The following is a 25517-nucleotide window of genomic DNA, read 5'->3' as shown; positions in this document are numbered from 1 at the left end:
GAAAATGATGTCATGGCTTTAGAAGCTTCTGAAAGGCTAATTGACATAATTTGAGTCAATTGGAGGTGTACCTGTGGATGATTTCAAGGCCTACCTTCAAACACAGTGCTCTTTGTGGGCAGAACTGAAAAAGTGTGTGCGAGCAAGGAGGCCTACAAACCTGACTCAGTTACACCAGCTCTGTCAGGAGGAATGGGCCAAAACACACCCAACTTATTGTGGGAAGCTTGTGGAAGGCCACCCAAAACGTTTGACACAAGTTAAACAATTTAAAGGCAATGCTACCAAATACTAGTTGAGTGAATAGTTCAACTCAACTGAAAGTTGAGTAAACGTGTGAAGAAATAAATAAAAGCTGAAATAAATAATTATCTCTACTATTATTCTGACATTTCACATTCTTAAAATAAAGTGGTGATCCTAACTGACCTAAAACAGGGATTTCTTACTGGGATTATATGTCAGGAAATGTGGAAAAACTGAGTTTAAATGTATTTAGCTAAGGTGTATGTAATCTTCCGACTTCAACTATATGTAAACACAGTGAGGATTGTCAGTCAGAACTTACTGTTTGTGATGAGGTTAGTCAGAATTTACTCTTAAATGCTCCATCTGGGTGGCAGTATACACAATGGATGTCATCCTCGTAAACCATCCTTGTACTAGTGTTTCTTGTGCGTACAGTAAGGATGTAACTGTATATAGATAAACAGTGAGAAGAAGAACACTTCCTCTGGGGCCACACAGAGATGAAGGAATCCCGGGGCATGAATAGCGTACTTTGTAGACAACACACAATGGGGAGATCACTATCAAGGCTTGATCTCGTGGAAATAGTAGGTTTGCTGTTCGCTGCCTTAATCTCCCAGGAAGCATTGAGTCAACTGGGGCTAAAAGACAACAGTCTTAGAGGGCTGTACCCTGGTTAGTTTTGATTGGTCGATTTTTCTTTTTTTCCTCCTATGACGTTACCATTGGACCATACTCTTCTCCCAGAATCAAACATAGCACATGCTCGGGCCATCCTTTCACAATACACTGTTTGTTTTTTTTATCATACAGTACTTTCCCAAATTATTGATTTTAAAATATGTTTAGTTTGATATTTTCCTCTCAAAGTCCGTCCAGGGTCAGCGTCAAGTTCCTGTACCATATTACCAAACTAGCGGTGTAGCTAACTAATGATCTAGTTAACTAATGGTCTAGTTAACTAATGGTCTAGTTAACTAATGGTCTAGTTAACTAATGGTCTAGTTAACTAATGGTGTAGATAACTACTGGTGTAGGTAACTACTGGTGTAGCTAACTAATGGTGTAGATAACTACTGGTGTAGATAACTACTGGTGTAGATAACTACTGGTGTACTGGTTTAGTCTAACTACTGGTGTAGGTAACTACTGGTGAAAATAACTACTGGTATAGTTAACTAATGGTGTAGCTAACTACTGGTGTAGATAACTACTGATGTACTGGTGTAGTCTAACTACTGGTGTAGGTAACTACTGGTGTAGGTATCTACTGATGTAGGTAACTACTGGTTTAGGTAACTACTGGTATACTGGTGTAGCTAACTTCTGGTGTAGGTAACTACTAGTGTATATTACCACTGGTGTAGGTAACTACTGGTGTATTTTACCACTGGTGTGGGTAACTACTGGTGTAGTCTACCTACTAGTGTAGGTAACTATTGGTGTATTTTACTACTGGTGTAGTCTAACTACTGGCGTAGGTAATTACTGGTGTATTTTACTACTGGTGTAGTCTACCTACTAGTGTAGGTAACTACTGGTGTATTTTACTACTGGTGTAGTCTAACTATGGTGTAGGTAACTACTGGTGTAGTCTAACTACTGGTGTATTTTACTACTGGTGTAGTCTACTGGTGTAGCTAACTTCTGGTGTAGGTAATGAACGGTGTAGATAACTACTGGTGTAGTCTAACTACTGGTGTAGGTAACTGCTGGTGTATTTTACTACTGGTGTAGTCTAACTACTGGTGTAGGTAACTGCTGGTGTACTTTACTACTGGTGTAGTCTAACTACTGGTGTATTTTACTACTGGTGTAGTCTAACTACTGGTGTATTTTACTACTGGTGTAGGTAACTGCTGGTGTATTTTACTACTGGTGTAGGTAACTACTGGTATACTGGTGTAGCTAACTTCTGATGTAGGTAACTACTAGTGTATATTACCACTGGTGTAGGTAACTACTGGTGTATTTTACCACTGGTGTGGGTAACTACTGGTGTAGTCTACCTACTAGTGTAGGTAACTATTGGTGTATTTTACTACTGGTGTAGGTAACTACTGGTTTAGGTAACTACTGGTATACTGGTGTAGCTAACTTCTGGTGTAGGTAACTACTAGTGTATATTACCACTGGTGTAGGTAACTACTGGTGTATTTTACCACTGGTGTGGGTAACTACTGGTGTAGTCTACCTACTAGTGTAGGTAACTATTGGTGTATTTTACTACTGGTGTAGTCTAACTTCTGGTGTATTTTACTACTGGTGTAGTCTAACTACTGGTGTATTTTACTACTGGTGTAGTCTAACTACTGGTGTATTTTACTACTGGTGTACTGGTGTAGTCTAACTACTGGTGTAGGTAACTACTGGTGTAGGTATCTACTGATGTAGGTAACTACTGGTTTAGGTAACTACTGGTATACTGGTGTAGCTAACTTCTGGTGTAGGTAACTACTAGTGTATATTACCACTGGTGTAGGTAACTACTGGTGTATTTTACCACTGGTGTGGGTAACTACTGGTGTAGTCTACCTACTAGTGTAGGTAACTATTGGTGTATTTTACTACTGGTGTAGTCTAACTTCTGGTGTATTTTACTACTGGTGTAGTCTAACTACTGGTGTATTTTACTACTGGTGTAGTCTAACTACTGGTGTATTTTACTACTGGTGTAGTCTAACTACTAGTGTATTTTACTACTGGTGTAGTCTAACTACTGGTGTAGTCTAACTATATGTGTAGCTAACTACTTGTGTATTTTACTACTGGTGTAGGTAACTACTGGTGTATTTTACTACTGGTGTAGTCTAACTACTGGTGTATGTTACTACTGGTGTAGTCTAACTACTGGTGTATTTTACAACTGGTGTATTTTACTACTGGTGTAGTCTAACTGATGGTGTAGGTAACTACTGGTGTAGTCTAACTGATGGTGTAGGTAACTACTGGTGTAGTCTAACTGATGGTGTAGGTAACTACTGGTGTAGTCTAACTGATGGTGTAGGTAACTACTAGTGTAGTATAACTGCTGGTGTATTTTACTACTGGTGTAGTCTAACTACTGGTGTAGTCTACTACTGGAGTAGTCTAACTACTGGTGTAGCTAACTTCTGGTGTAGGTAATGAATGGTGTAGATAACTACTGGTGTACTGGTGTAGTCTAACTACTGGTGTAGTCTAACTACTGGTGTAGGTAACTGCTGGTGTATTTTACTACTGGTGTAGGTAACTACTGGTGTAGTCTAACTACTGGTGTATTTTACTACTGGTTTAGTCTAACTACTGGTGTAGGTAACTACTAGTGTATTTTACTACTAGTGTAGTCTAACTACTGGTGTAGGTAACTACTGGTGTATTTTACTACTGGTGTAGGTAACTACTGGTGTAGGTAACTACTGGTGTAGGTAACTACTGGTGTATTTTACTACTGGTGTAGTCTAACTACTGGTGTATTTTACTACTGGTGTAGTCTAACTACTGGTGTATTTTACTGCTGGTGTAGTCAAACTACTGGTGTAGGTAACTACTGGTGTATTACTACCGGTGTAGGTAACTACTGGTGTATTTTACTACTGGTGTAGGTAACTACTGGTGTATTTTACTACTGGTGTAGTCTAACTACTGGTGTATTTTATTACTGGTGTAGGTAACTACTGCTGTATTTTACTACTGGTGTAGGTAACTACTGGTGTATTTTACTACTGGTGTAGTCTAACTACTGGTGTATTTTATTACTGGTGTAGGTAACTACTGCTGTATTTTACTACTGGTGTAGGTAACTACTGGTGTATTTTACTACTGGTGTAGTCTAACTACTGGTGTATTTTACTACTGGTGTAGCTAACTGCTGGTGTATTTTACTACTGGTGTAGTCTAACTACTGGTGTATGTTACTACTGGTGTAGTCTAACTACTGGTGTATTTTACAACTGGTGTATTTTACTACTGGTGTAGTCTAACTGATGGTGTAGGTAACTACTGGTGTAGTCTAACTGATGGTGTAGGTAACTACTGGTGTAGTCTAACTGATGGTGTAGGTAACTACTGGTGTAGTCTAACTGATGGTGTAGGTAACTACTAGTGTAGTATAACTGCTGGTGTATTTTACTACTGGTGTAGTCTAACTACTGGTGTAGTCTAACTACTGGAGTAGTCTAACTACTGGTGTAGCTAACTTCTGGTGTAGGTAATGAATGGTGTAGATAACTACTGGTGTACTGGTGTAGTCTAACTACTGGTGTAGTCTAACTACTGGTGTAGGTAACTGCTGGTGTATTTTACTACTGGTGTAGGTAACTACTGGTGTAGTCTAACTACTGGTGTATTTTACTACTGGTTTAGTCTAACTACTGGTGTAGGTAACTACTAGTGTATTTTACTACTAGTGTAGTCTAACTACTGGTGTAGGTAACTACTGGTGTATTTTACTACTGGTGTAGGTAACTACTGGTGTAGGTAACTACTGGTGTAGGTAACTACTGGTGTATTTTACTACTGGTGTAGTCTAACTACTGGTGTATTTTACTACTGGTGTAGTCTAACTACTGGTGTATTTTACTGCTGGTGTAGTCAAACTACTGGTGTAGGTAACTACTGGTGTATTACTACCGGTGTAGGTAACTACTGGTGTATTTTACTACTGGTGTAGGTAACTACTGGTGTATTTTACTACTGGTGTAGTCTAACTACTGGTGTATTTTATTACTGGTGTAGGTAACTACTGCTGTATTTTACTACTGGTGTAGGTAACTACTGGTGTATTTTACTACTGGTGTAGTCTAACTACTGGTGTATTTTATTACTGGTGTAGTTAACTACTGCTGTATTTTACTACTGGTGTAGGTAACTACTGGTGTATTTTACTACTGGTGTAGTCTAACTACTGGTGTATTTTACTACTGGTGTAGCTAACTGCTGGTGTATTTTACTACTGGTGTAGCTAACTGCTGGTGTATTTTACTACTGGTGTAGCTAACTGCTGGTGTATTTTACTACTGGTGTAGGTAACTACTGCTGTATTTTACTACTGGTGTAGTCTAACTACTGGTGTAGTCTAACTACTGGTGTAGGTAAACACTGGTGTAGTCTAACTACTGGTGTATTTTACTACTGGTGTAGTCTAACTACTGGTGTATTTTACTACTGGTGTAGCTAACTACTGGTGTGGATAACTACTGATGTACTGGTGTAGTCAAACTACTGGTGTAGGTAACTACTGGTGTATTCTACTACCGGTGTAGGTAACTACTGGTGTATTTTACTACTGGTGTAGGTAACTACTGGTTCATTTTACTACTGGTGTAGGTAACTACTAGTGTATTTTACTACTGGTGTATTTTACTACTGTAGTTTAGAGTTACCAGAATGCCAAGAGTGTGCAAAGCTGTCATCAAGGCAAATGGTGGCTATTTGAAGAATCTCAAATGTAAAATATATTTTGATTTGTTTATAACTTTTTTGGTTACTACATGATTCCATATGTGTTATTTCATAGTTTTGATGTCTTCACTATTATTGTACAACGTAGAAAATAGTAAAAATAAAGAAAAACCCTTGAATGAGTAGGTGTTCTTAAACTTTTGACCTGTAGTGAACTCTGATGTCATCACGGCTGTGGATATCAGCTTTGTGGTATTATCTATGTGGACTCTGGGCAGAGGCTCCTGATCCTGAAAGCAGCAGCTTTGATTTAACCTGTAAAGTGACACTCAGGGAACACCTGTATGTTTCAGCTGGTTAGGGAGAGGGAAGTCGAGGCACTTATTGGACTGAAAAACTACTGGTGTACATAACCTCTGATAGTGTGTGTTTTAGAGATGTAGAGAGACCATCCTTTGGGATCCCTCATAGTCCAGTATTGTTTCCCTCCAGTTATCATGGTTCAGCGTTGTTGTTTGGGTCTGGCTGGACATGGTTCTGGAGGTGGCTGGCTGGACATGGTTCTGGAGGTGGCTGGCTGGACATTGTTCTGGAGGTGGCTGGCTGGACATGGTTCTGGAGGTGGCTGGCTGGACATTGTTCTGGAGGTGGCTGGCTGGACATTGTTCTGGAGGTGGCTGGCTGGACATGGTTATGGAGGTGGCTGGCTGGACATTGTTCTGGAGGTGGCTGGCTGGACATGGTTCTGGAGGTGGCTGGCTGGACATTGTTCTGGAGGTGGCTGGCTGGACATTGTTCTGGAGGTGGCTGGCTGGACATGGTTCTGGAGGTGGCTGGCTGGACATGGTTCTGGAGATGGCTGGCTGGACATGGTTCTGGAGATGGCTGGCTGGACATGGTTCTGAAGGAGTTGATGTCTCATTACGATGGCTTCTATACTGGAGGAGTTGATGCCTCATTATGATGGCTTCTATACCGGAGGAGTTGATGCCTCATTACGATGGCTTCTATACTTGAGGAGTTGATGCCTCATTGCGATGGCTTCTATACCGGAGGAGTTGATGCCTCAATACGATGGCTTCTATACCGGAGGAGTGGATGCCTCATAACGATGGCTTCTATACCGGAGGAGTTGATGCCTGATTACGATGGCTTCTATACCGGAGGAGTTGATGCCTCATTACGATGGCTTCTATACCGGAGGAGTTGATGCCTCATAACGATGGCTTCTATACAGGAGGAGTTGATGCCTCATTACGATGGCTTCTATACTGGAGGAGTTGATGCCTGATTACGATGGCTTCTATACCGGAGGAGTTGATACCTCATTACGATGGCTTCTATACCGGAGGAGTTGATGCCTGATTACGATGGCTTCTATACCGGAGGAGTTGATACCTCATAACGATGGCTTCTATACCGGAGGAGTTGATGCCTCATAACAATGGCTTCTATACCGGAGGAGTTGATGCCTCATAACGATGGCTTCTATACCGGAGGAGTTGATACCTCATTACGATGGCTTCTATACCGGAGGAGTTGATGCCTCATAACGATGGCTTCTATACCGGAGGAGTTGATGCCTCATAACGATGGCTTCTATACCGGAGGAGTTGATGCCTGATTACGATGGCTTCTATACCGGAGGAGTTGATGCCTCAATACGATGGCTTCTATACCGGAGGAGTTGATGCCTGATTACGATGGCTTCTATAACGGAGGAGTTGATGCCTCATAACGATGGCTTCTATACCGGAGGAGTTGATGCCTCAATACGATGGCTTCTATACCGGAGGAGTGGATGCCTCATAACGATGGCTTCTTTACCGGAGGAGTTGATGCCTCATTATGATGGCTTCTATACCGGAGGAGTTGATGCCTCATAACGATGGCTTCTATACCGGAGGAGTTGATGCCTCATAACGATGGCTTCTATACCGGACGAGTTGATGCCTCATTACGATGGCTTCTATACCGGAGGAGTTGATGCCTGATTACGATGGCTTCTATACCGGAGGAGTTGATGCCTCAATACGATGGCTTCTATACCGGAGGAGTTGATGCCTGATTACGATGGCTTCTATACCGGAGGAGTTGATGCCTCATAACAATGGCTTCTTTACCGGAGGAGTTGATGCCTCATTACGATGGCTTCTATACCGGAGGAGTTGATGCCTGATTACGATGGCTTCTATACCGGAGGAGTTGATGCCTCATTACGATGACTTCTATACCGGAGGAGTTGATGCCTCATTACGATGGCCAGCTTCTGAGCAGGCACTCACAGAAGTGCTTGTGGTTGTGGTTCTAGACTTGGCTCTAAAACGGATAATATTGAATATGTTCCCATCTGTCCTGTAGGTGATGTTTATGCCTATGGACAGTCTGCTCTCTGTAAGGTGACCCATTCCAGCCAGAAGAGGGTTGTTGCGATGACCCAGCCTTCCTTTACTTCGGTCCTTATCTCGATTGGCTCTGTGGTTTCACTACCAGAGAGAATGACACACCGGCATGCAGGAAGTGGAGGATGTTAACACATTGTGTAGGGCAGCCACATCAGGAGGATTCTCCACAGGGCCTCATGGTTAACAGAGGTCAAAGGTCATGTATAGCGGTAGTCTATCATGTCTGAAGACACACACACACACACACACACACACTATCCCTAAGCAGGTTACAACGGTGATAAATCACTTCAGAACAGCTGCAGTGCTATTCAGTTCTCTATTCACACACAACATTCACATTACAACATAACTGTTCTGCTCTAGTGAATATCTGTTCAGTTAATGAGGTTGCATTTACACTAGTTACCATTGTTTGCAATTCACCTTTTGACCTCTGATCCCTGAGATGTGTTAGCCGAAAATAGTATATTACTGTATAATACAGTGGTTATTATATATGATATTATGTTATGTTATACTGTATAATACAGTGGGGGGGTTCTGGGTCCAGTAAGGTGGTCAATGGGAGGTGGTAGTAGCCAGTTACACAGGATTAGCTACTGTAGTGGTGGGCCGTTCCACTTGGGCCGTCATCAGCAGGATCCAACCGTTAGGGTTGGGCGTTGGGCCGTCTATTTTATTTAAGAGGCTTGGAGAGACGGGCTTAGAGCCTGGGATACCTCAGTCTTTATCTCTCTCCCTGACTCTGTTTCTATCATCAGGCTGGCTCTCTCGCCCTCTCTTCTCTAGGATATATTTGGGATTACCATGAGGAGGTAGGATGTTAATCGTGCTTAATATTGACTTAGTGTTTGCTGTCATGCTTCATGATTGGTATTGAAGAGGAATTGAGAAAACATTGAAAAAAAAAACAGTATGGTGAATCTAAGGAATTATTTTCCTCAATCTGATTATATTGTGAACTAAATGAAGTAAATGATGTTGAACCGAGGAGAGGATTATTAGGCTAATAGGTTATGTGAAAGAAGAGGGGGGGGGGGGGGGGATTCTGCATAGCTCCCAAAACTAAGCAAGAAAAGAGGAGTTTCTTAAAACGAGTCCCTCAGAATAAAAGATAACAGCACTGTGCTCACTTTAATTATATGTTTAAAACGGTTGTTAGCTTTTCTTTCGTAATACTTGCTCAACCAAACATTTAAGAAAAGGAACCAATAAAATGATATGGGTTTAGCGACCATTGAACAAGACATCACATGTTTGTAGTTCTGGAGAAGGTTGGCAGGCCAAACTGTTTCTGCAGGTGTCCTGCAAGTTCTTTAAGCACTTACATTATATTCAATAGAATGGTTTCAAAAATAAAAAAAACAGAAAATGGTCTCTACAAACCAAGCAACAAGGAGTGTGTTTGATAAGGTAAGACTGGTGTCCTTCTTAGAAATATTCAAGTGTTATCTGACTAAATGCTTTCACTTCTTTTTGATTGCTGTTTTCGTGTTGGGATAGGTTTGATGAGATGGAGTCTGAACGGTAGAATTTGATTAGCTGGTGAACTCTTCAAGGGAGAATGAAAGCAAAGGCAATGTACTTTGCCAGCGATTGACATAAAGTCTGAAAGCAAGTATTTCAGGGATTGACATAAAGTCTGAAAGGCACTTGCCCATTGGGAAAATCGGGAGTATTAGTTGGTTGCCCGAAGATTATGATCACTTGACCGAAAACATGTAAATGAGCTATTTACACGTAGAAGTGCCTTACTGTGTATTGTCTGCCTTTCACCTACACACAGGGGAGGAATCAGAAACATCAATACTGGAATTATTTTTCATTTGGTTATCAGCAAAACAATTCTCAGAGCAGATTCAACTTGCCCAACTGCCATGTACAGTACATTCAGAAAGTATTCAGAACCCTTTATCCACATGTTGTTACATTACAGCCTTATTTTAAAATGGATTTAATACATGTTTTTCCTCATCAATCTACACACAATAGCCCATAATGACAAAGTGAATACAGGCTTTTAGAAATGTTTGCAAAAAAACAAACAAAAAATATATAACTTATATAACTTACATAAGTAATCAGACCCTTCTCTATGAGACTCGAAATTGAGCTCCGGTGCATCCTGTTTCCATTGATCATCCTTGAGATGTTCCTACAACTTGATTGGAGTCCAACCTGTGGTAAATTCAATTGATTAAACATGATTTGGAAAGGCACACAGCTGTCTGTCTATATAAGGTCCCACAGTTGACAGTGCATGGACTTGTCCGTAGGGCTCCGAGACAGGATTGTGTCAAGGCACAGATCTGGGGAAGGGTACCAAAAACTCCCCAAATACAGGTGTTCCAAGCTTGCTTTTTTAAATCAACTGCCCAATGGGGCAACCTCCCAGCACACTCAACTAGCATGACTACTCAGTTCACTTGCCCCAGGTAACCGGGCAACCCTTCATGTCAATCCCTGCTATGCCTGTGGCCAGCTGTCTGTCTGAACCACACACACACACACACACACACACACACACACACACACACACACACACACACACACACAAGCAAAGCCATTTACAGAGTTAGCCAATCACCTCAGTACCCCTGCCTTACCATCCGTTTTCATTTATTTCTTCATTTTGGGGAATAAGAAGTGGAGGTGAGGTGGTGTGGGGTGAAGAGGGGTGAGTTGGTGTGGGGTGAAGAGAGGTGAGGTGGTGTGGGGTGAAGAGGGGTGAGGTGGTGTGGGGTGAAGAGAGGTGAGGTGGTGTGGGGTGAAGAGGGGTGAGGTGGTGTGAGAGATCCAGGGATCAGCTGATCACCATATGAATGACCTTTGGTTCACCTGTTAGCCTGTGTTCTACCTTCTGCTCCACAGCACCATGTGCGGTCACTGGATTCATTTGCATACATTTATCAGAGATGTTATTCAAAGTATTTCAACTGTCATTCATGGAGGACGATGCTCTTGAGAGCCAGTAAAGTATATAGGGAACATTCACTGAGTAGATACAGTATGTCTTTATGTAAAATGGTGAGATGACTGCTGTGTTTGTCTGGGGGGGGGGGGGACCTGTGGGTCTGGACAGTGTAGTTGTGTTAGTGTCTTGGCCTGTCCTTGGACCAGCTCCCCCCCATGCAGAGCTAATCCCTTTAGTGTTTTGTTCTGGTCCTCTGGACCACTCCATCGCCCTGGCATCATCACAGGAGGGTAATAGGCAGTACAGTACCATGAGACCGGGTTAAACCAGACCAGACCAGAGACACATGCTCTCTGTCTGTCAGCAGGCACTAGACCGAAAGGAATTGGCTCAGATTTAAAGTTCACGTGTTTTATTAGAATCATAATTTTTTTAATCTCCACGTTTTCATACTTTCTAAAGAACACCTTGTGATAATGTCTGACAATCTTCTCCTCTCTCCTTTTTTAGGAGGACGTTTCCCAGAGGTCGCAGTAAAGCACATCCTGTCCATTTCCCTGTGTAGTGGTCCCCTCTGGCAGAGGATTGCTTTCTACTTCCAGACACTTTCACTGCTCAGTGGCATATCCATACCCTGGGTGAGATAGAGTACAGACACTAGCCCACAGGAGAAAGTCAACCCTTTCTTACAACGCACTCGCTCTCCCAGGCCTTTTATCCCTCTCAGAGAGCCCCTCCCTGGGGTCATGCCTATCCTACTCACTGCCGACGTCTCCTTCAGCTCCAAGCAGGAGCTGCTGGACCTCCAGGACGGCCCTATGTGCCCCTCCCTAGAGACACCCAGCCCTGTAGACTCTCAGGAGGACAGCCCAGTGGGTTCAGGCCCTGGCAGCGCCACTGGAAATAGCCCCGCTCGCCACATCATCCTCACCCGGGCTGCTACCCCACTGCCTGGACAGCTTTACACGGGCCAAGCACCCGCGGAGACCCCACTGGGCCTCACATTCATCCCCACACACTCAGAAGGCCTGTGTGGCTGGGGGGCTCTGACGCCCCGAGTCATCCAGACCTTCAACACCCCTCGCTGGGTACTGTTCTTCCTGTGTGTGGCCTCCTTCCTCCAGGGCATGATCATCAACGGCTTCATCAACACCGTGGTGACCTCCATAGAGAGACGTTTTGACCTGCGCAGCTACCAGACCGGTCTCATCGCCAGCTCCTACGACATCGCTGCCTGTGTGTGCCTGGCCTTTGTCAGTTACTTTGGTGGGACGGGGCACAAGCCTCGCTGGCTGGGCTGGGGGGTGCTGGTCATGGCGCTAGGATCTCTGGTGTTCGCCCTGCCTCACTTCACCACTTCCCCGTACCAGGTAAGCATGCCCGAGCAGACAGGGGTGTGTACGGGGAACCGTACCAGACGTTGCCATGATAACGAGGGTGGGGGCCTGTCCAGCTACCGCTTTGTCTTCATGCTGGGCCAGTTCCTGCATGGGGTGGGAGCCACGCCCCTCTACACTCTGGGCGTCACCTACCTGGACGAGAACGTCAAGTCCAGCTACGCCCCGGTGTACATCGGTGAGTCACTGAGCACAACACCGTGAGCGTCGTTCTGATCTCTTTATGAGATCTTTTGTATTTCCTGTTCATATTCATTCATCTGGTGCATGTCTTTATCATCCACTAGCAGGGGTGTCAAAGTCAAATGGACGGAGGGCCAAATAAAAAAATCAGCTACAAGACGAGGGCCGGACTGTTCGAATGTTCATTGAAAAATTTTTAAATGACGCATATAGTCTAGTGAACCTAATTGAACCTACTGAAAACCTAACAAATATATTACAATATGATCAGATAAATAAAGCAATATTTTCTTATGGCTCTGTCAGTAATCTTTAATTTTCAACAGACACAAAAGACAAATTTCCTTTATATAAATATCCCCATAACATGAACATTAAATGAAAGAAACCGGTATTCAAGGCACCATCAGTAGACTATATTTTCTATTTTAGCAAAAGTGGGCTAAATTTACTTCAAAGAAAAAACAATAATAGCAATTTTCTATCATCCACTCAACTGAAATATTTTTAAAATATAATTGGATTGAAATACAAAAAAATAAAGTGCAAAAATCTATTAATCAAAAACAACACTTTGTTTAAGGAGAAGTAACATGCAGTGAAAACAAATATTAAATTTTAACTTTTAAACTTGAACTGAGTAAAAACTCTAAATATGTGATTGCACAGTAATGTTCACTTGTTTGAGGTTGAGGGTGATACTTGGTGGTGTCCCATCTTTTCCACAAGTTCATCAATGTTCGGGGTAAGGCTCTGAGCTGAAGAAATCCTCAGAATTGAGTGGAGGTGTTCAGCAGTAAGTCGACTTCTGTGTGATGTTTTGTTCAGGTTCATCAAAGAAAACAGTTGTTCACACAGGTATGTGCTGCCAAACATAGACAACGTTTGAGCAGCCTGGATGCGCAGCTGGGGCATTGTGCCGGGGAGGAAACGGGCGAACTCCGCAGCACCCACTGCTGCATATTTTGCCCTCAGTGCATCATTGCATTGGAGGTCAATCAACTCCATTTGGAGGTTTGGTGGTGAGCTTTCCACGTCAACAGCAAATGGGTTACCGAGCAGTTCCAACCTGCTTTTTTGTGCTTCAAAGTCAGCAAATCGGCGTCGAAAGTCAGCGGCAAGCATACCTATTTTATCAGCCAACTGTGTGCTCGGGAACGCACTGGTAGAGAGCTTCTCTTTCATGGTCTGGCAGCTGGGAAAGTGGCTCAAATTTTCTTTCCGCATCTGCGTCTCCCACAGAGTCAGTTTGGTTTTAAATGCCTTCACTGTACTGTACATATCAGAGATGACACGATCCCGACCCTGCAGCTGCAAGTTTATTGCATTCAGATGACTCGTAATGTCACACAGAAAAGCCATTTCACACAGAAACATTTTGTCTCGGAGTTGTGTTGTGTCTTTCCCTTTGCTGTCCAAGAACAGACAAATCTCCTCACGAAGCTCGAAACATCTTTGAAGCACCTTTCCCTGGCTTAGCCATCGCACCTCTGTGTGATAAGGCAAATCACCATGCTCCGTTTCTAACTCCGTCAGAAATGCCTTGAACTGGCGGTGATTCAAACCTTTGGCTCTGATAAAGTTCATGCTCATTACATGCTCCATTTTCAAGGCTTTACCGCACAACGCTTCCTGGTGTATGATACAATGATAAGCTGTCAGCTCACCTGTCGCGTTTTCCTCTTGCATCTTTTCCCGTATCTTCGCCACCAGTCCGCTCCTGTGTCCACACATCGCAGGTGCTCCGTCGGTTGTCAAACCCACGAGTTTTTCCCAAGGCAGCTCCATCTCATTTACACATCTTGACACCTCTTCATACAAATCATGCCCCGTAGTTGTGCCATGCATAGGACGTAAAGCCAAAAACTCCTCTGTCACGCTTAGGTTGGAGTCCACTCCGCGGATGAAAATTGACAACTGGGCAATGTCAGAAATGTCGGTGCTCTCATCCACAGCCAAGGAATATGCAATAAAATATTTTCCCTTTTTCACAAGCTGCTCTTTTAGATTGATGGACAACTGGTCTACTCTCTCGGCAATGGTGTTTCTGCTCAGACTCACATTTAAAAAGAGTTGCCTTTTTTCTGGGCAAACTTCGTCACAAACTTTAATCATGCAGTTTTTGATGAAATCCCCCTCCGTAAATGGCCGGGCTGATTTAGCGATCTCTTCTGCCAAAATAAAACTGGCCTTGACAGCAGCCTGGCCTTGTGATTTGGCTTTTTTGAACAGAGCCTGTCGAGATTTGAGGCCTCGTTTTAATTCCTCTGCCTTTTGTAGCCTTTGTTCCATGTCCATATTCTTGTTTTTGTCCGCGTGTTTCGTTTCATAATGTCGTCTCAGATTATACTCTTTCAGTACCGCCACACTTTCTCCACACAGAAGACACACAGGTTTTCCAGCTACCTTCGTGAACATATACTCCGACTCCCACCTTGTTTGAAACCCCCGGTTCTCAGTATCCACCTTCCGTTTTGCCATTTTTGATGGGTGTCTGAAAGTTAATTTTACTGTGATGCTGACGACTGCTGTGCCAATAAATATTGAAATGAAGCAGCCTACTGCTCGGTGCGTCACCTTTGCATTGTGGGAAATGTAGTATTGGTGCGTGTAAAAGATCTGCGGGCTGCCGGCTTGCTGCGGGCCGGTTCTAATAATAAATCAAGATCATCCCAGGGGCCGTAAAAAACCTTCTTGCGGGCCGGATGTGGCCCGCGGGCCTTGACTCTGACATATGTGCACTAGAGAAAAGTTTCCATTGTTTTTAATAATGATACAATGTTTCAATTAAATGTAAAAACAAAAATACAAGTGTACTGTGTCAAAGGACCTGTAAACTGCAGAGCACAGCTTGATTCTCATATGGTCTTACTACTCTTCTTCTCTCTGTGCTGCCGGCTGACTGATACCGTGTTGTGGTGGCTGACTGATACCGTGTTGTGGTGGCTGACTGATACCGTGTTGTGGTGGCTGACTGATACCGTGTTGTGGTGGCTGACTGATACCGTGTTGTGGTGGCTGACTGATACCGTGTTGTGGTGGCTGACTGATACCGTGTTGTGGTGGCTGACTGATACCGTGTTGTGGTGGCTGACTGATACCGTGTTGTGGCGGCTGACTGATACCGTGTTGTGGCGGCTGACTGATACCGTGTTGTGGTGGCTGACTGATACCGTGTTGTGGTGGCTGACTGATACCGTGTTGTGGTGGCTGACTGATACCGTGTTGTGGTGGCTGACTGATACCGTGTTGTGGTGGCTGACTGATACCGTGTTGTGGTGGCTGACTGATACCGTGTTGTGGCGGCTGACTGATACCGTGTTGTGGTGGCTGACTGATACCGTGTTGTGGTGGCTGACTGATACCGTGTTGTGGTGGCTGACTGATACCATGTTGTGGTGGCTGACTGATACCGTATTGTGGTGGCTGACTGATACCGTGTTGTGGTGGCTGACTGATACCGTGTTGTGGTGGCTGACTGATACCGTGTTGTGGTGGCTGACTGATACCGTATTGTGGTGGCTGACTGATACCGTGTTGTGGTGGCTGACTGATACCGTGTTGTGGTGGCTGACTGATACCGTATTGTGGTGGCTGACTGATACCGTGTTGTGGTGGCTGACTGATACCGTATTGTGGTGGCTGACTGATACCGTGTTGTGGTGGCTGACTGATACCGTGTCCTGGCAGTGTTTGTGGTGGCTGACTGATACCGTGTTGTGGTGGCTGACTGATACCGTGTTGTGGTGGCTGACTGATACCGTGTTGTGGTGGCTGACTGATACCGTGTTGTGGTGACTGACTGATACCGTGTTGTGGTGGCTGACTGATACCGTGCTGTGGTGGCTGACTGATACCATGTTGTGGCGGCTGACTGATACCATGTTGTGGTGGCTGACTGATACCGTGTTGTGGTGGCTGACTGATACCGTGTTGTGGTGACTGACTGATACCGTGTCCTGGCAGTGTTTGTGGTGGCTGACTGATACCGTGTTGTGGTGGCTGACTGATACCATGTTGTGGTGGCTGACTGATACCATGTTGTGGCGGCTGACTGATACCGTGTCCTGGCAGTGTTTGTGGTGGCTGACTGATACCATGTTGTGGTGGCTGACTGATACCATGTTGTGGTGGCTGACTGATACCGTGTTGTGGTGGCTGACTGATACCGTGTCCTGGCAGTGTTTGTGGTGGCTGACTGATACCGTATTGTGGTGGCTGACTGATACCGTGTTGTGGTGGCTGACTGATACCGTGTTGTGGTGGCTGACTGATACCGTGTTGTGGTGGCTGACTGATACCGTGTTGTGGTGGCTGACTGATACCGTGTTGTGGTGGCTGACTGATACCGTGTTGTGGTGGCTGACTGATACCGTGTTGTGGTGGCTGACTGATACCGTGTTGTGGTGGCTGACTGATACCGTGTTGTGGTGGCTGACTGATACCGTGTTGTGGTGGCTGACTGATACCGTGTTGTGGCGGCTGACTGATACCGTGTTGTGGTGGCTGACTGATACCGTGTTGTGGTGGCTGACTGATACCGTATTGTGGTGGCTGACTGATACCATGTTGTGGTGGCTGACTGATACCGTATTGTGGTGGCTGACTGATACCGTGTTGTGGTGGCTGACTGATACCGTGTTGTGGTGGCTGACTGATACCGTGTTGTGGTGGCTGACTGATACCGTATTGTGGTGGCTGACTGATACCGTGTTGTGGTGGCTGACTGATACCGTGTTGTGGTGGCTGACTGATACCGTATTGTGGTGGCTGACTGATACCGTGTTGTGGTGGCTGACTGATACCGTATTGTGGTGGCTGACTGATACCGTGTTGTGGTGGCTGACTGATACCGTGTCCTGGCAGTGTTTGTGGTGGCTGACTGATACCGTGTTGTGGTGGCTGACTGATACCGTGTTGTGGTGGCTGACTGATACCGTGTTGTGGTGGCTGACTGATACCGTGTTGTGGTGACTGACTGATACCGTGTTGTGGTGGCTGACTGATACCGTGCTGTGGTGGCTGACTGATACCATGTTGTGGCGGCTGACTGATACCATGTTGTGGTGGCTGACTGATACCGTGTTGTGGTGGCTGACTGATACCGTGTTGTGGTGGCTGACTGATACCGTGTTGTGGTGACTGACTGATACCGTGTCCTGGCAGTGTTTGTGGTGGCTGACTGATACCGTGTTGTGGTGGCTGACTGATACCATGTTGTGGTGGCTGACTGATACCATGTTGTGGCGGCTGACTGATACCGTGTCCTGGCAGTGTTTGTGGTGGCTGACTGATACCATGTTGTGGTGGCTGACTGATACCATGTTGTGGTGGCTGACTGATACCGTGTTGTGGTGGCTGACTGATACCGTGTCCTGGCAGTGTTTGTGGTGGCTGACTGATACCATGTTGTGGCGGCTGACTGATACCATGTTGTGGTGGCTGACTGATACCGTGTCCTGGCAGTGTTTGTGGCGGCTGACTGATACCGTGTTGTGGTGGCTGACTGATACCGTGTTGTGGTGGCTGACTGATACCGTGTTGTGGTGGCTGACTGATACCGTGTTGTGGTGGCTGACTGATACCGTGTCCTGGCGGTGTTCGTGGTGGCTGACTGATACCGTGTCCTGGCGGTGTTTGTGGTGGCTGACTGATACCGTGTACTGGCAGTGTTTGTGGCGGCTGACTGATACCGTGTGTGAATTATATCCTTGTGGTTTCATCTGCATTAGGTGTGTGTGGGTGGTCAAAGACCACAGACTGACACAGCAGCCACCAGAATGCTGTGAGACTGTCAGACAAGGGTAGAATGACAGGAAACAGGATGTGCAGATGAGAGCAGAGGCTGATTCATTGGTATGAGGGTCATTAGGCTGACTCACTAAACACACGCTTTAGATGTGAAATCATGCGTGTGGAGAGGATTGTAATCTAATGGATCGGAATGGCAATGTTTAACTCTAGAACAGTGACAGACTGTTTACACCCCTGTTGATTGGTTGTTGAATACAGTTGTTCAAATTGGATTGTGGGTAACATTATGTCATTATGTCTCCAACTGAACTCCAACAGACAAGTCCCAGAAACCCCTGCTACATCTGTTCTCTATTGAATCAGGCAATTTGACCATCCCTTAGACCTTCCCTGTCTTCCAATCAGCAGTTTCCCCACAGACGTCAATAATATGCCTTTGAATTGTGCCTCGCACCCCGCTATTTTCCTTTCAGAGGCAACAGAGGCAATAGAACACAATCACCATTTCAATGACCTCAGTGAGAACTCAGTGAATGGACTCGGTCTGTCTCTCTGTCTGTCTCTGTGAGCTTATTGATCAAAAATAAACAACTCATATGAAAACCAAACTTATCAAAGTAGGAACAATGAGGTCTTTTAACCCGGGTTGAGGCAGGAACAATTGTATTTTATGTATTAAGGATCTCTATTACCTGTTGCCAAGGCAGCAGCTACTCTTCCTGGGGCCCAGCAACATTCAGGCAGTTATAGACCGTTTAAAATGTTTCATACCACATATCTACAACACATTAAGTGTGTTCCCTCAGACTACTACTACCACTACTCTACAACACATTAAGTGTGTTCCCTCAGACCACTACTCTACTACCACATATCTACAACACATTAAGTGTGTTCCCTCAGACCACTACTCTACTACCACATATCTACAACACATTAAGTGTGTTCCCTCAGACTACTACTACCACATATCTACAACACATTAAGTGTGTTCCCTCAGACTACTACTACCACATATCTACAACACATTAAGTGTGTTCCCTCAGACTACTACTACCACATATCTACAACACATTAAGTGTGTTCCCTCAGACTACTACTACCACATATCTACAACACATTAAGTGTGTTCCCTCAGACCACTACTCTACTACCACATATCTACAACACATTAAGTGTGTTCCCTCAGACTACTACTACCACATATCTACAACACATTAAGTGTGTTCCCTCAGACTACTACTACCACTACTCTACAACACATTAAGTGTGTTCCCTCAGACTACTACTACCACATATCTACAACACATTAAGTGTGTTCCCTCAGACCACTACTCTACTACCACATATCTACAACACATTAAGTGTGTTCCCTCAGACTACTACTACCACATATCTACAACACATTAAGTGTGTTCCCTCAGACTACTACTACCACATATCTACAACACATTAAGTGTGTTCCCTCAGACCACTACTCTACTACCACATATCTACAACACATTAAGTGTGTTCCCTCAGACTACTACTACCACATATCTACAACACATTAAGTGTGTTCCCTCAGACCACTACTCTACTACCACATATCTACAACACATTAAGTGTGTTCCCTCAGACTACTACTACCACATATCTACAACACATTAAGTGTGTTCCCTCAGACCACTACTCTACTACCACATATCTACAACACATTAAGTGTGTTCCCTCAGACTACTACTACCACATATCTACAACACATTAAGTGTGTTCCCTCAGACCACTACTCTACTACCACATATCTACATCACATTAAGTGTGTTCCCTCAGACCACTACTCTACTACCACATATCTACAACACATTAAGTGTGTTCCCTCAGACTACTACTACCACATATCTACAACACATTAAGTGTGTTCCCTCAGACTACTACTACCACATATCTACAACACATTAAGTGTGTTCCCTCAGACCACTACTCTACTACCACATATCTACAACACATTAAGTGTGTTCCCTCAGGACACTACTCTACTTCCACATATCTACAACACAGTGTGTTCCCTCAGGACACTACTCTACTACCACATATCTACAACACAGTGTGTTCCCTCAGGCCACTACTCTACTACCACATATCTACAACACAGTGTGTTCCCTCAGACCACTACTCTACTACCACATATCTACAACACAGTGTGTTCCCTCAGACCACTACTACCACATATCTACAATACATTAAGTGTGTTCCCTCAGACCACTACTCTACTACCACATATCTACAACACAGTGTGTTCCCTCAGACCACTACTACCACATATCTACAACACATTAAGTGTGTTCCCTCAGGCCACTACTACCACATATCTACAACACATTAAGTGTGTTCCCTCAGACCACTACTCTACTACCACATATCTACAACACATTAAGTGTGTTCCCTCAGACCACTACTACCACAGTGTGTTCCCTCAGACCACTACTCTACTACCACAGTGTGTTCCCTCAGACCACTACTACCACAGTGTGTTCCCTCAGACCACTACTCTACTACCACAGTGTTTTCCCTCAGACCACTACTCTACTACACAGTGTGTTCCCTCAGACCACTACTCTACTACCACAGTGTGTTCCCTCAGACCACTACTCTACTACCACAGTGTGTTCCCTCAGACCACTACTCTACTACCACAGTGTGTTCCCTCAGACCACTACTCTACTACCACAGTGTGTTCCCTCAGACCACTACTCTACTACCACAGTGTGTTCCCTCAGACCACTACTCTACTACTACAGTGTGTTCCCTCAGACCACTACTCTACTACCACAGTGTGTTCCCTCAGACCACTACTCTACTACCATAGTGTGTTCCCTCAGACCACTACTCTACTACCACAGTATGTTCCCTCAGACCACTACTCTACTACACAGTGTGTTCCCTCAGACCACTACTACCACAGTGTGTTCCCTCAGACAACTACTCTACTACCACAGTGTGTTCCCTCAGACCACTACTCTACTACACAGTCTGTTCCCTCAGACCACTACTCTACTACACAGTGTGTTCCCTCAGACCACTACTCTACTACCACAGTGTGTTCCCTCAGACCACTACTCTACTACACAGTGTGTTCCCTCAGACCACTACTCTACTACACAGTGTGTTCCCTCAGGCCACTACTCTACTACCACAGTGTGTTCCCTCAGACCACTACTCTACTACCACAGTGTGTTCCCTCAGACCACTACTCTACTACCACAGTGTGTTCCCTCAGACCACTACTCTACTACCACAGTGTGTTCCCTCAGACCACTACTCTACTACCACAGTGTGTTCCCTCAGACCACTACTCTACTACCACAGTGTGTTCCCTCAGACCACTACTCTACTACCACAGTGTGTTCCCTCAGACCACTACTCTACTACCACAGTGTGTTCCCTCAGACCACTACTCTACTACCACAGTGTGTTCCCTCAGACCACTACTCTACAACACAGTGTGTTCCCTCAGACCACTACTCTACTACCACAGTGTGTTCCCTCAGACCACTACTCTACTACCACAGTGTGTTCCCTCAGACCACTACTCTACTACCACAGTGTGTTCCCTCAGACCACTACTCTACTACCACAGTGTGTTCCCTCAGACCACTACTCTACTACACAGTGTGTTCCCTCAGACCACTACTACCACAGTGTGTTCCCTCAGACCACTACTCTACTACCACAGTGTGTTCCCTCAGACCACTACTCTACTACCACAGTGTGTTCCCTCAGACCACTACTACCACAGTGTGTTCCCTCAGACCACTACTCTACTACCACAGTGTTTTCCCTCAGACCACTACTCTACTACACAGTGTGTTCCCTCAGACCACTACTCTACTACCACAGTGTGTTCCCTCAGACCACTAATACCACAGTGTGTTCCCTCAGACCACTACTCTACTACCACAGTGTGTTCCCTCAGACCACTACTCTACTACCACAGTGTGTTCCCTCAGACCACTACTCTACTACCATAGTGTGTTCCCTCAGACCACTACTCTACTACCACAGTGTGTTCCCTCAGACCACTACTCTACTACCACAGTGTGTTCCCTCAGACCACTACTACCACAGTGTGTTCCCTCAGACAACTACTCTACTACCACAGTGTGTTCCCTCAGACCACTACCCTACTACCACAGTGTGTTCCCTCAGACCACTACTCTACTACCACAGTGTGTTCCCTCAGACCACTACTCTACTACCACAGTGTGTTCCCTCAGACCACTACTCTACTACACAGTGTGTTCCCTCAGACCACTACTACCACAGTGTGTTCCCTCAGACCACTACTCTACTACCACAGTGTGTTCCCTCAGACCACTACTCTACTACCACAGTGTGTTCCCTCAGACCACTACTACCACAGTGTGTTCCCTCAGACCACTACTCTACTACCACAGTGTTTTCCCTCAGACCACTACTCTACTACACAGTGTGTTCCCTCAGACCACTACTCTACTACCAGTGTGTTCCCTCAGACCACTACTCTACTACCACAGTGTGTTCCCTCAGACCACTACTCTACTACCATAGTGTGTTCCCTCAGACCACTACTCTACTACCACAGTGTGTTCCCTCAGACCACTACTCTACTACCACAGTGTGTTCCCTCAGACCACTACTCTACTACACAGTGTGTTCCCTCAGACCACTACTCTACTACACAGTGTGTTCCCTCAGACCACTACTCTACTACCACAGTGTGTTCCCTCAGACCACTACTCTACTACACAGTGTGTTCCCTCAGACCACTACTCTACTACACAGTGTGTTCCCTCAGGCCACTACTCTACTACCACAGTGTGTTCCCTCAGACCACTACTCTACTACCACAGTGTGTTCCCTCAGACCACTACTCTACTACCACAGTGTGTTCCCTCAGACCACTACTCTACTACCACAGTGTGTTCCCTCAGACCACTACTCTACTACCACAGTGTGTTCCCTCAGACCACTACTCTACTACCACAGTGTGTTCCCTCAGACCACTACTCTACTACCACAGTGTGTTCCCTCAGACCACTACTCTACTACCACAGTGTGTTCCCTCAGACCACTACTCTACTACCACAGTGTGTTCCCTCAGACCACTACTCTACAACACAGTGTGTTCCCTCAGACCACTACTCTACTACCACAGTGTGTTCCCTCAGACCACTACTCTACTACCACAGTGTGTTCCCTCAGACCACTACTCTACTACCACAGTGTGTTCCCTCAGACCACTACTCTACTACCACAGTGTGTTCCCTCAGACCACTACTCTACTACACAGTGTGTTCCCTCAGACCACTACTACCACAGTGTGTTCCCTCAGACCACTACTCTACTACCACAGTGTGTTCCCTCAGACCACTACTCTACTACCACAGTGTGTTCCCTCAGACCACTACTACCACAGTGTGTTCCCTCAGACCACTACTCTACTACCACAGTGTTTTCCCTCAGACCACTACTCTACTACACAGTGTGTTCCCTCAGACCACTACTCTACTACCACAGTGTGTTCCCTCAGACCACTACTACCACAGTGTGTTCCCTCAGACCACTACTCTACTACCACAGTGTGTTCCCTCAGACCACTACTCTACTACCACAGTGTGTTCCCTCAGACCACTACTCTACTACCATAGTGTGTTCCCTCAGACCACTACTCTACTACCACAGTATGTTCCCTCAGACCACTACTCTACTACACAGTGTGTTCCCTCAGACCACTACTACCACAGTGTGTTCCCTCAGACAACTACTCTACTACCACAGTGTGTTCCCTCAGACCACTACTCTACTACCACAGTGTGTTCCCTCAGACCACTACTCTACTACCACAGTGTGTTCCCTCAGACCACTACTCTACTACCACAGTGTGTTCCCTCAGACCACTACTCTACTACCACAGTGTGTTCCCTCAGACCACTACTCTACTACACAGTGTGTTCCCTCAGACCACTACTCTACTACACAGTGTGTTCCCTCAGACCACTACTCTACTACCACAGTGTGTTCCCTCAGACCACTACTACCACAGTGTGTTCCCTCAGACCACTACTCTACTACCACAGTGTGTTCCCTCAGACCACTACTCTACTACCACAGTGTGTTCCCTCAGACCACTACTCTACTACCATAGTGTGTTCCCTCAGACCACTACTCTACTACCACAGTGTGTTCCCTCAGACCACTACTCTACTACCACAGTGTGTTCCCTCAGACCACTACTCTACTACCACAGTGTGTTCCCTCAGACCACTACTCTACTACCACAGTGTGTTCCCTCAGACCACTACTCTACTACCACAGTGTGTTCCCTCAGACCACTACTCTACTACCACAGTGTGTTCCCTCAGACCACTACTCTACTACCACAGTGTGTTCCCTCAGACCACTACTCTACTACCACAGTGTGTTCCCTCAGACCACTACTCTACAACACAGTGTGTTCCCTCAGACCACTACTCTACTACCACAGTGTGTTCCCTCAGACCACTACTCTACTACCACAGTGTGTTCCCTCAGACCACTACTCTACTACCACAGTGTGTTCCCTCAGACCACTACTCTACTACCACAGTGTGTTCCCTCAGACCACTACTCTACTACACAGTGTGTTCCCTCAGACCACTACTCTACTACCACAGTGTGTTCCCTCAGACCACTACTCTACTACCACAGTGTGTTCCCTCAGACCACTACTACCACAGTGTGTTCCCTCAGACCACTACTCTACTACCACAGTGTGTTCCCTCAGACCACTACTCTACTACCACAGTGTGTTCCCTCAGACCACTACTCTACTACCATAGTGTGTTCCCTCAGACCACTACTCTACTACCACAGTATGTTCCCTCAGACCACTACTACCACAGTGTGTTCCCTCAGACAACTACTCTACTACCACAGTGTGTTCCCTCAGACCACTACTCTACTACCACAGTGTGTTCCCTCAGACCACTACTACCACAGTGTGTTCCCTCAGACAACTACTCTACTACCACAGTGTGTTCCCTCAGACCACTACTCTACTACCACAGTGTGTTCCCTCAGACCACTACTCTACTACCACAGTGTGTTCCCTCAGACCACTACTCTACTACCACAGTGTGTTCCCTCAGACCACTACTCTACTACCACAGTGTGTTCCCTCAGACCACTACTCTACTACACAGTGTGTTCCCTCAGACCACTACTCTACTA

The 25517-nt window shown here is 45.4% G+C and overlaps 1 protein-coding gene across 4 annotated transcripts in view; it reads left to right on the top strand.

Annotated features, from left to right (window-relative positions):
• The window catches only part of LOC110491172 (solute carrier organic anion transporter family member 4A1), an 88344-nt gene that overhangs the window by 27622 nt on the left and 35205 nt on the right, over positions 1 to 25517 (top strand). For all 4 annotated transcript variants that reach the window (XM_036947669.1, XM_036947672.1, XM_036947670.1 and 1 more), the window contains exon 2: positions 11464 to 12528. In XM_036947669.1, the coding sequence (XP_036803564.1) occupies positions 11700 to 12528 (829 nt within the window). In that variant the 5' untranslated portion in view covers positions 11464 to 11699. The remainder of the gene's footprint in view (positions 1 to 11463; positions 12529 to 25517) is intronic.

Source organism: Oncorhynchus mykiss, chromosome 16, assembly GCF_013265735.2.
Source record: "Oncorhynchus mykiss isolate Arlee chromosome 16, USDA_OmykA_1.1, whole genome shotgun sequence".
NCBI classification, from domain to species: Eukaryota; Metazoa; Chordata; class Actinopteri; order Salmoniformes; family Salmonidae; genus Oncorhynchus; species Oncorhynchus mykiss.
Note: the sequence above shows the minus strand (reverse complement) of the source record. Positions and strands in the feature narration are given on the sequence as shown.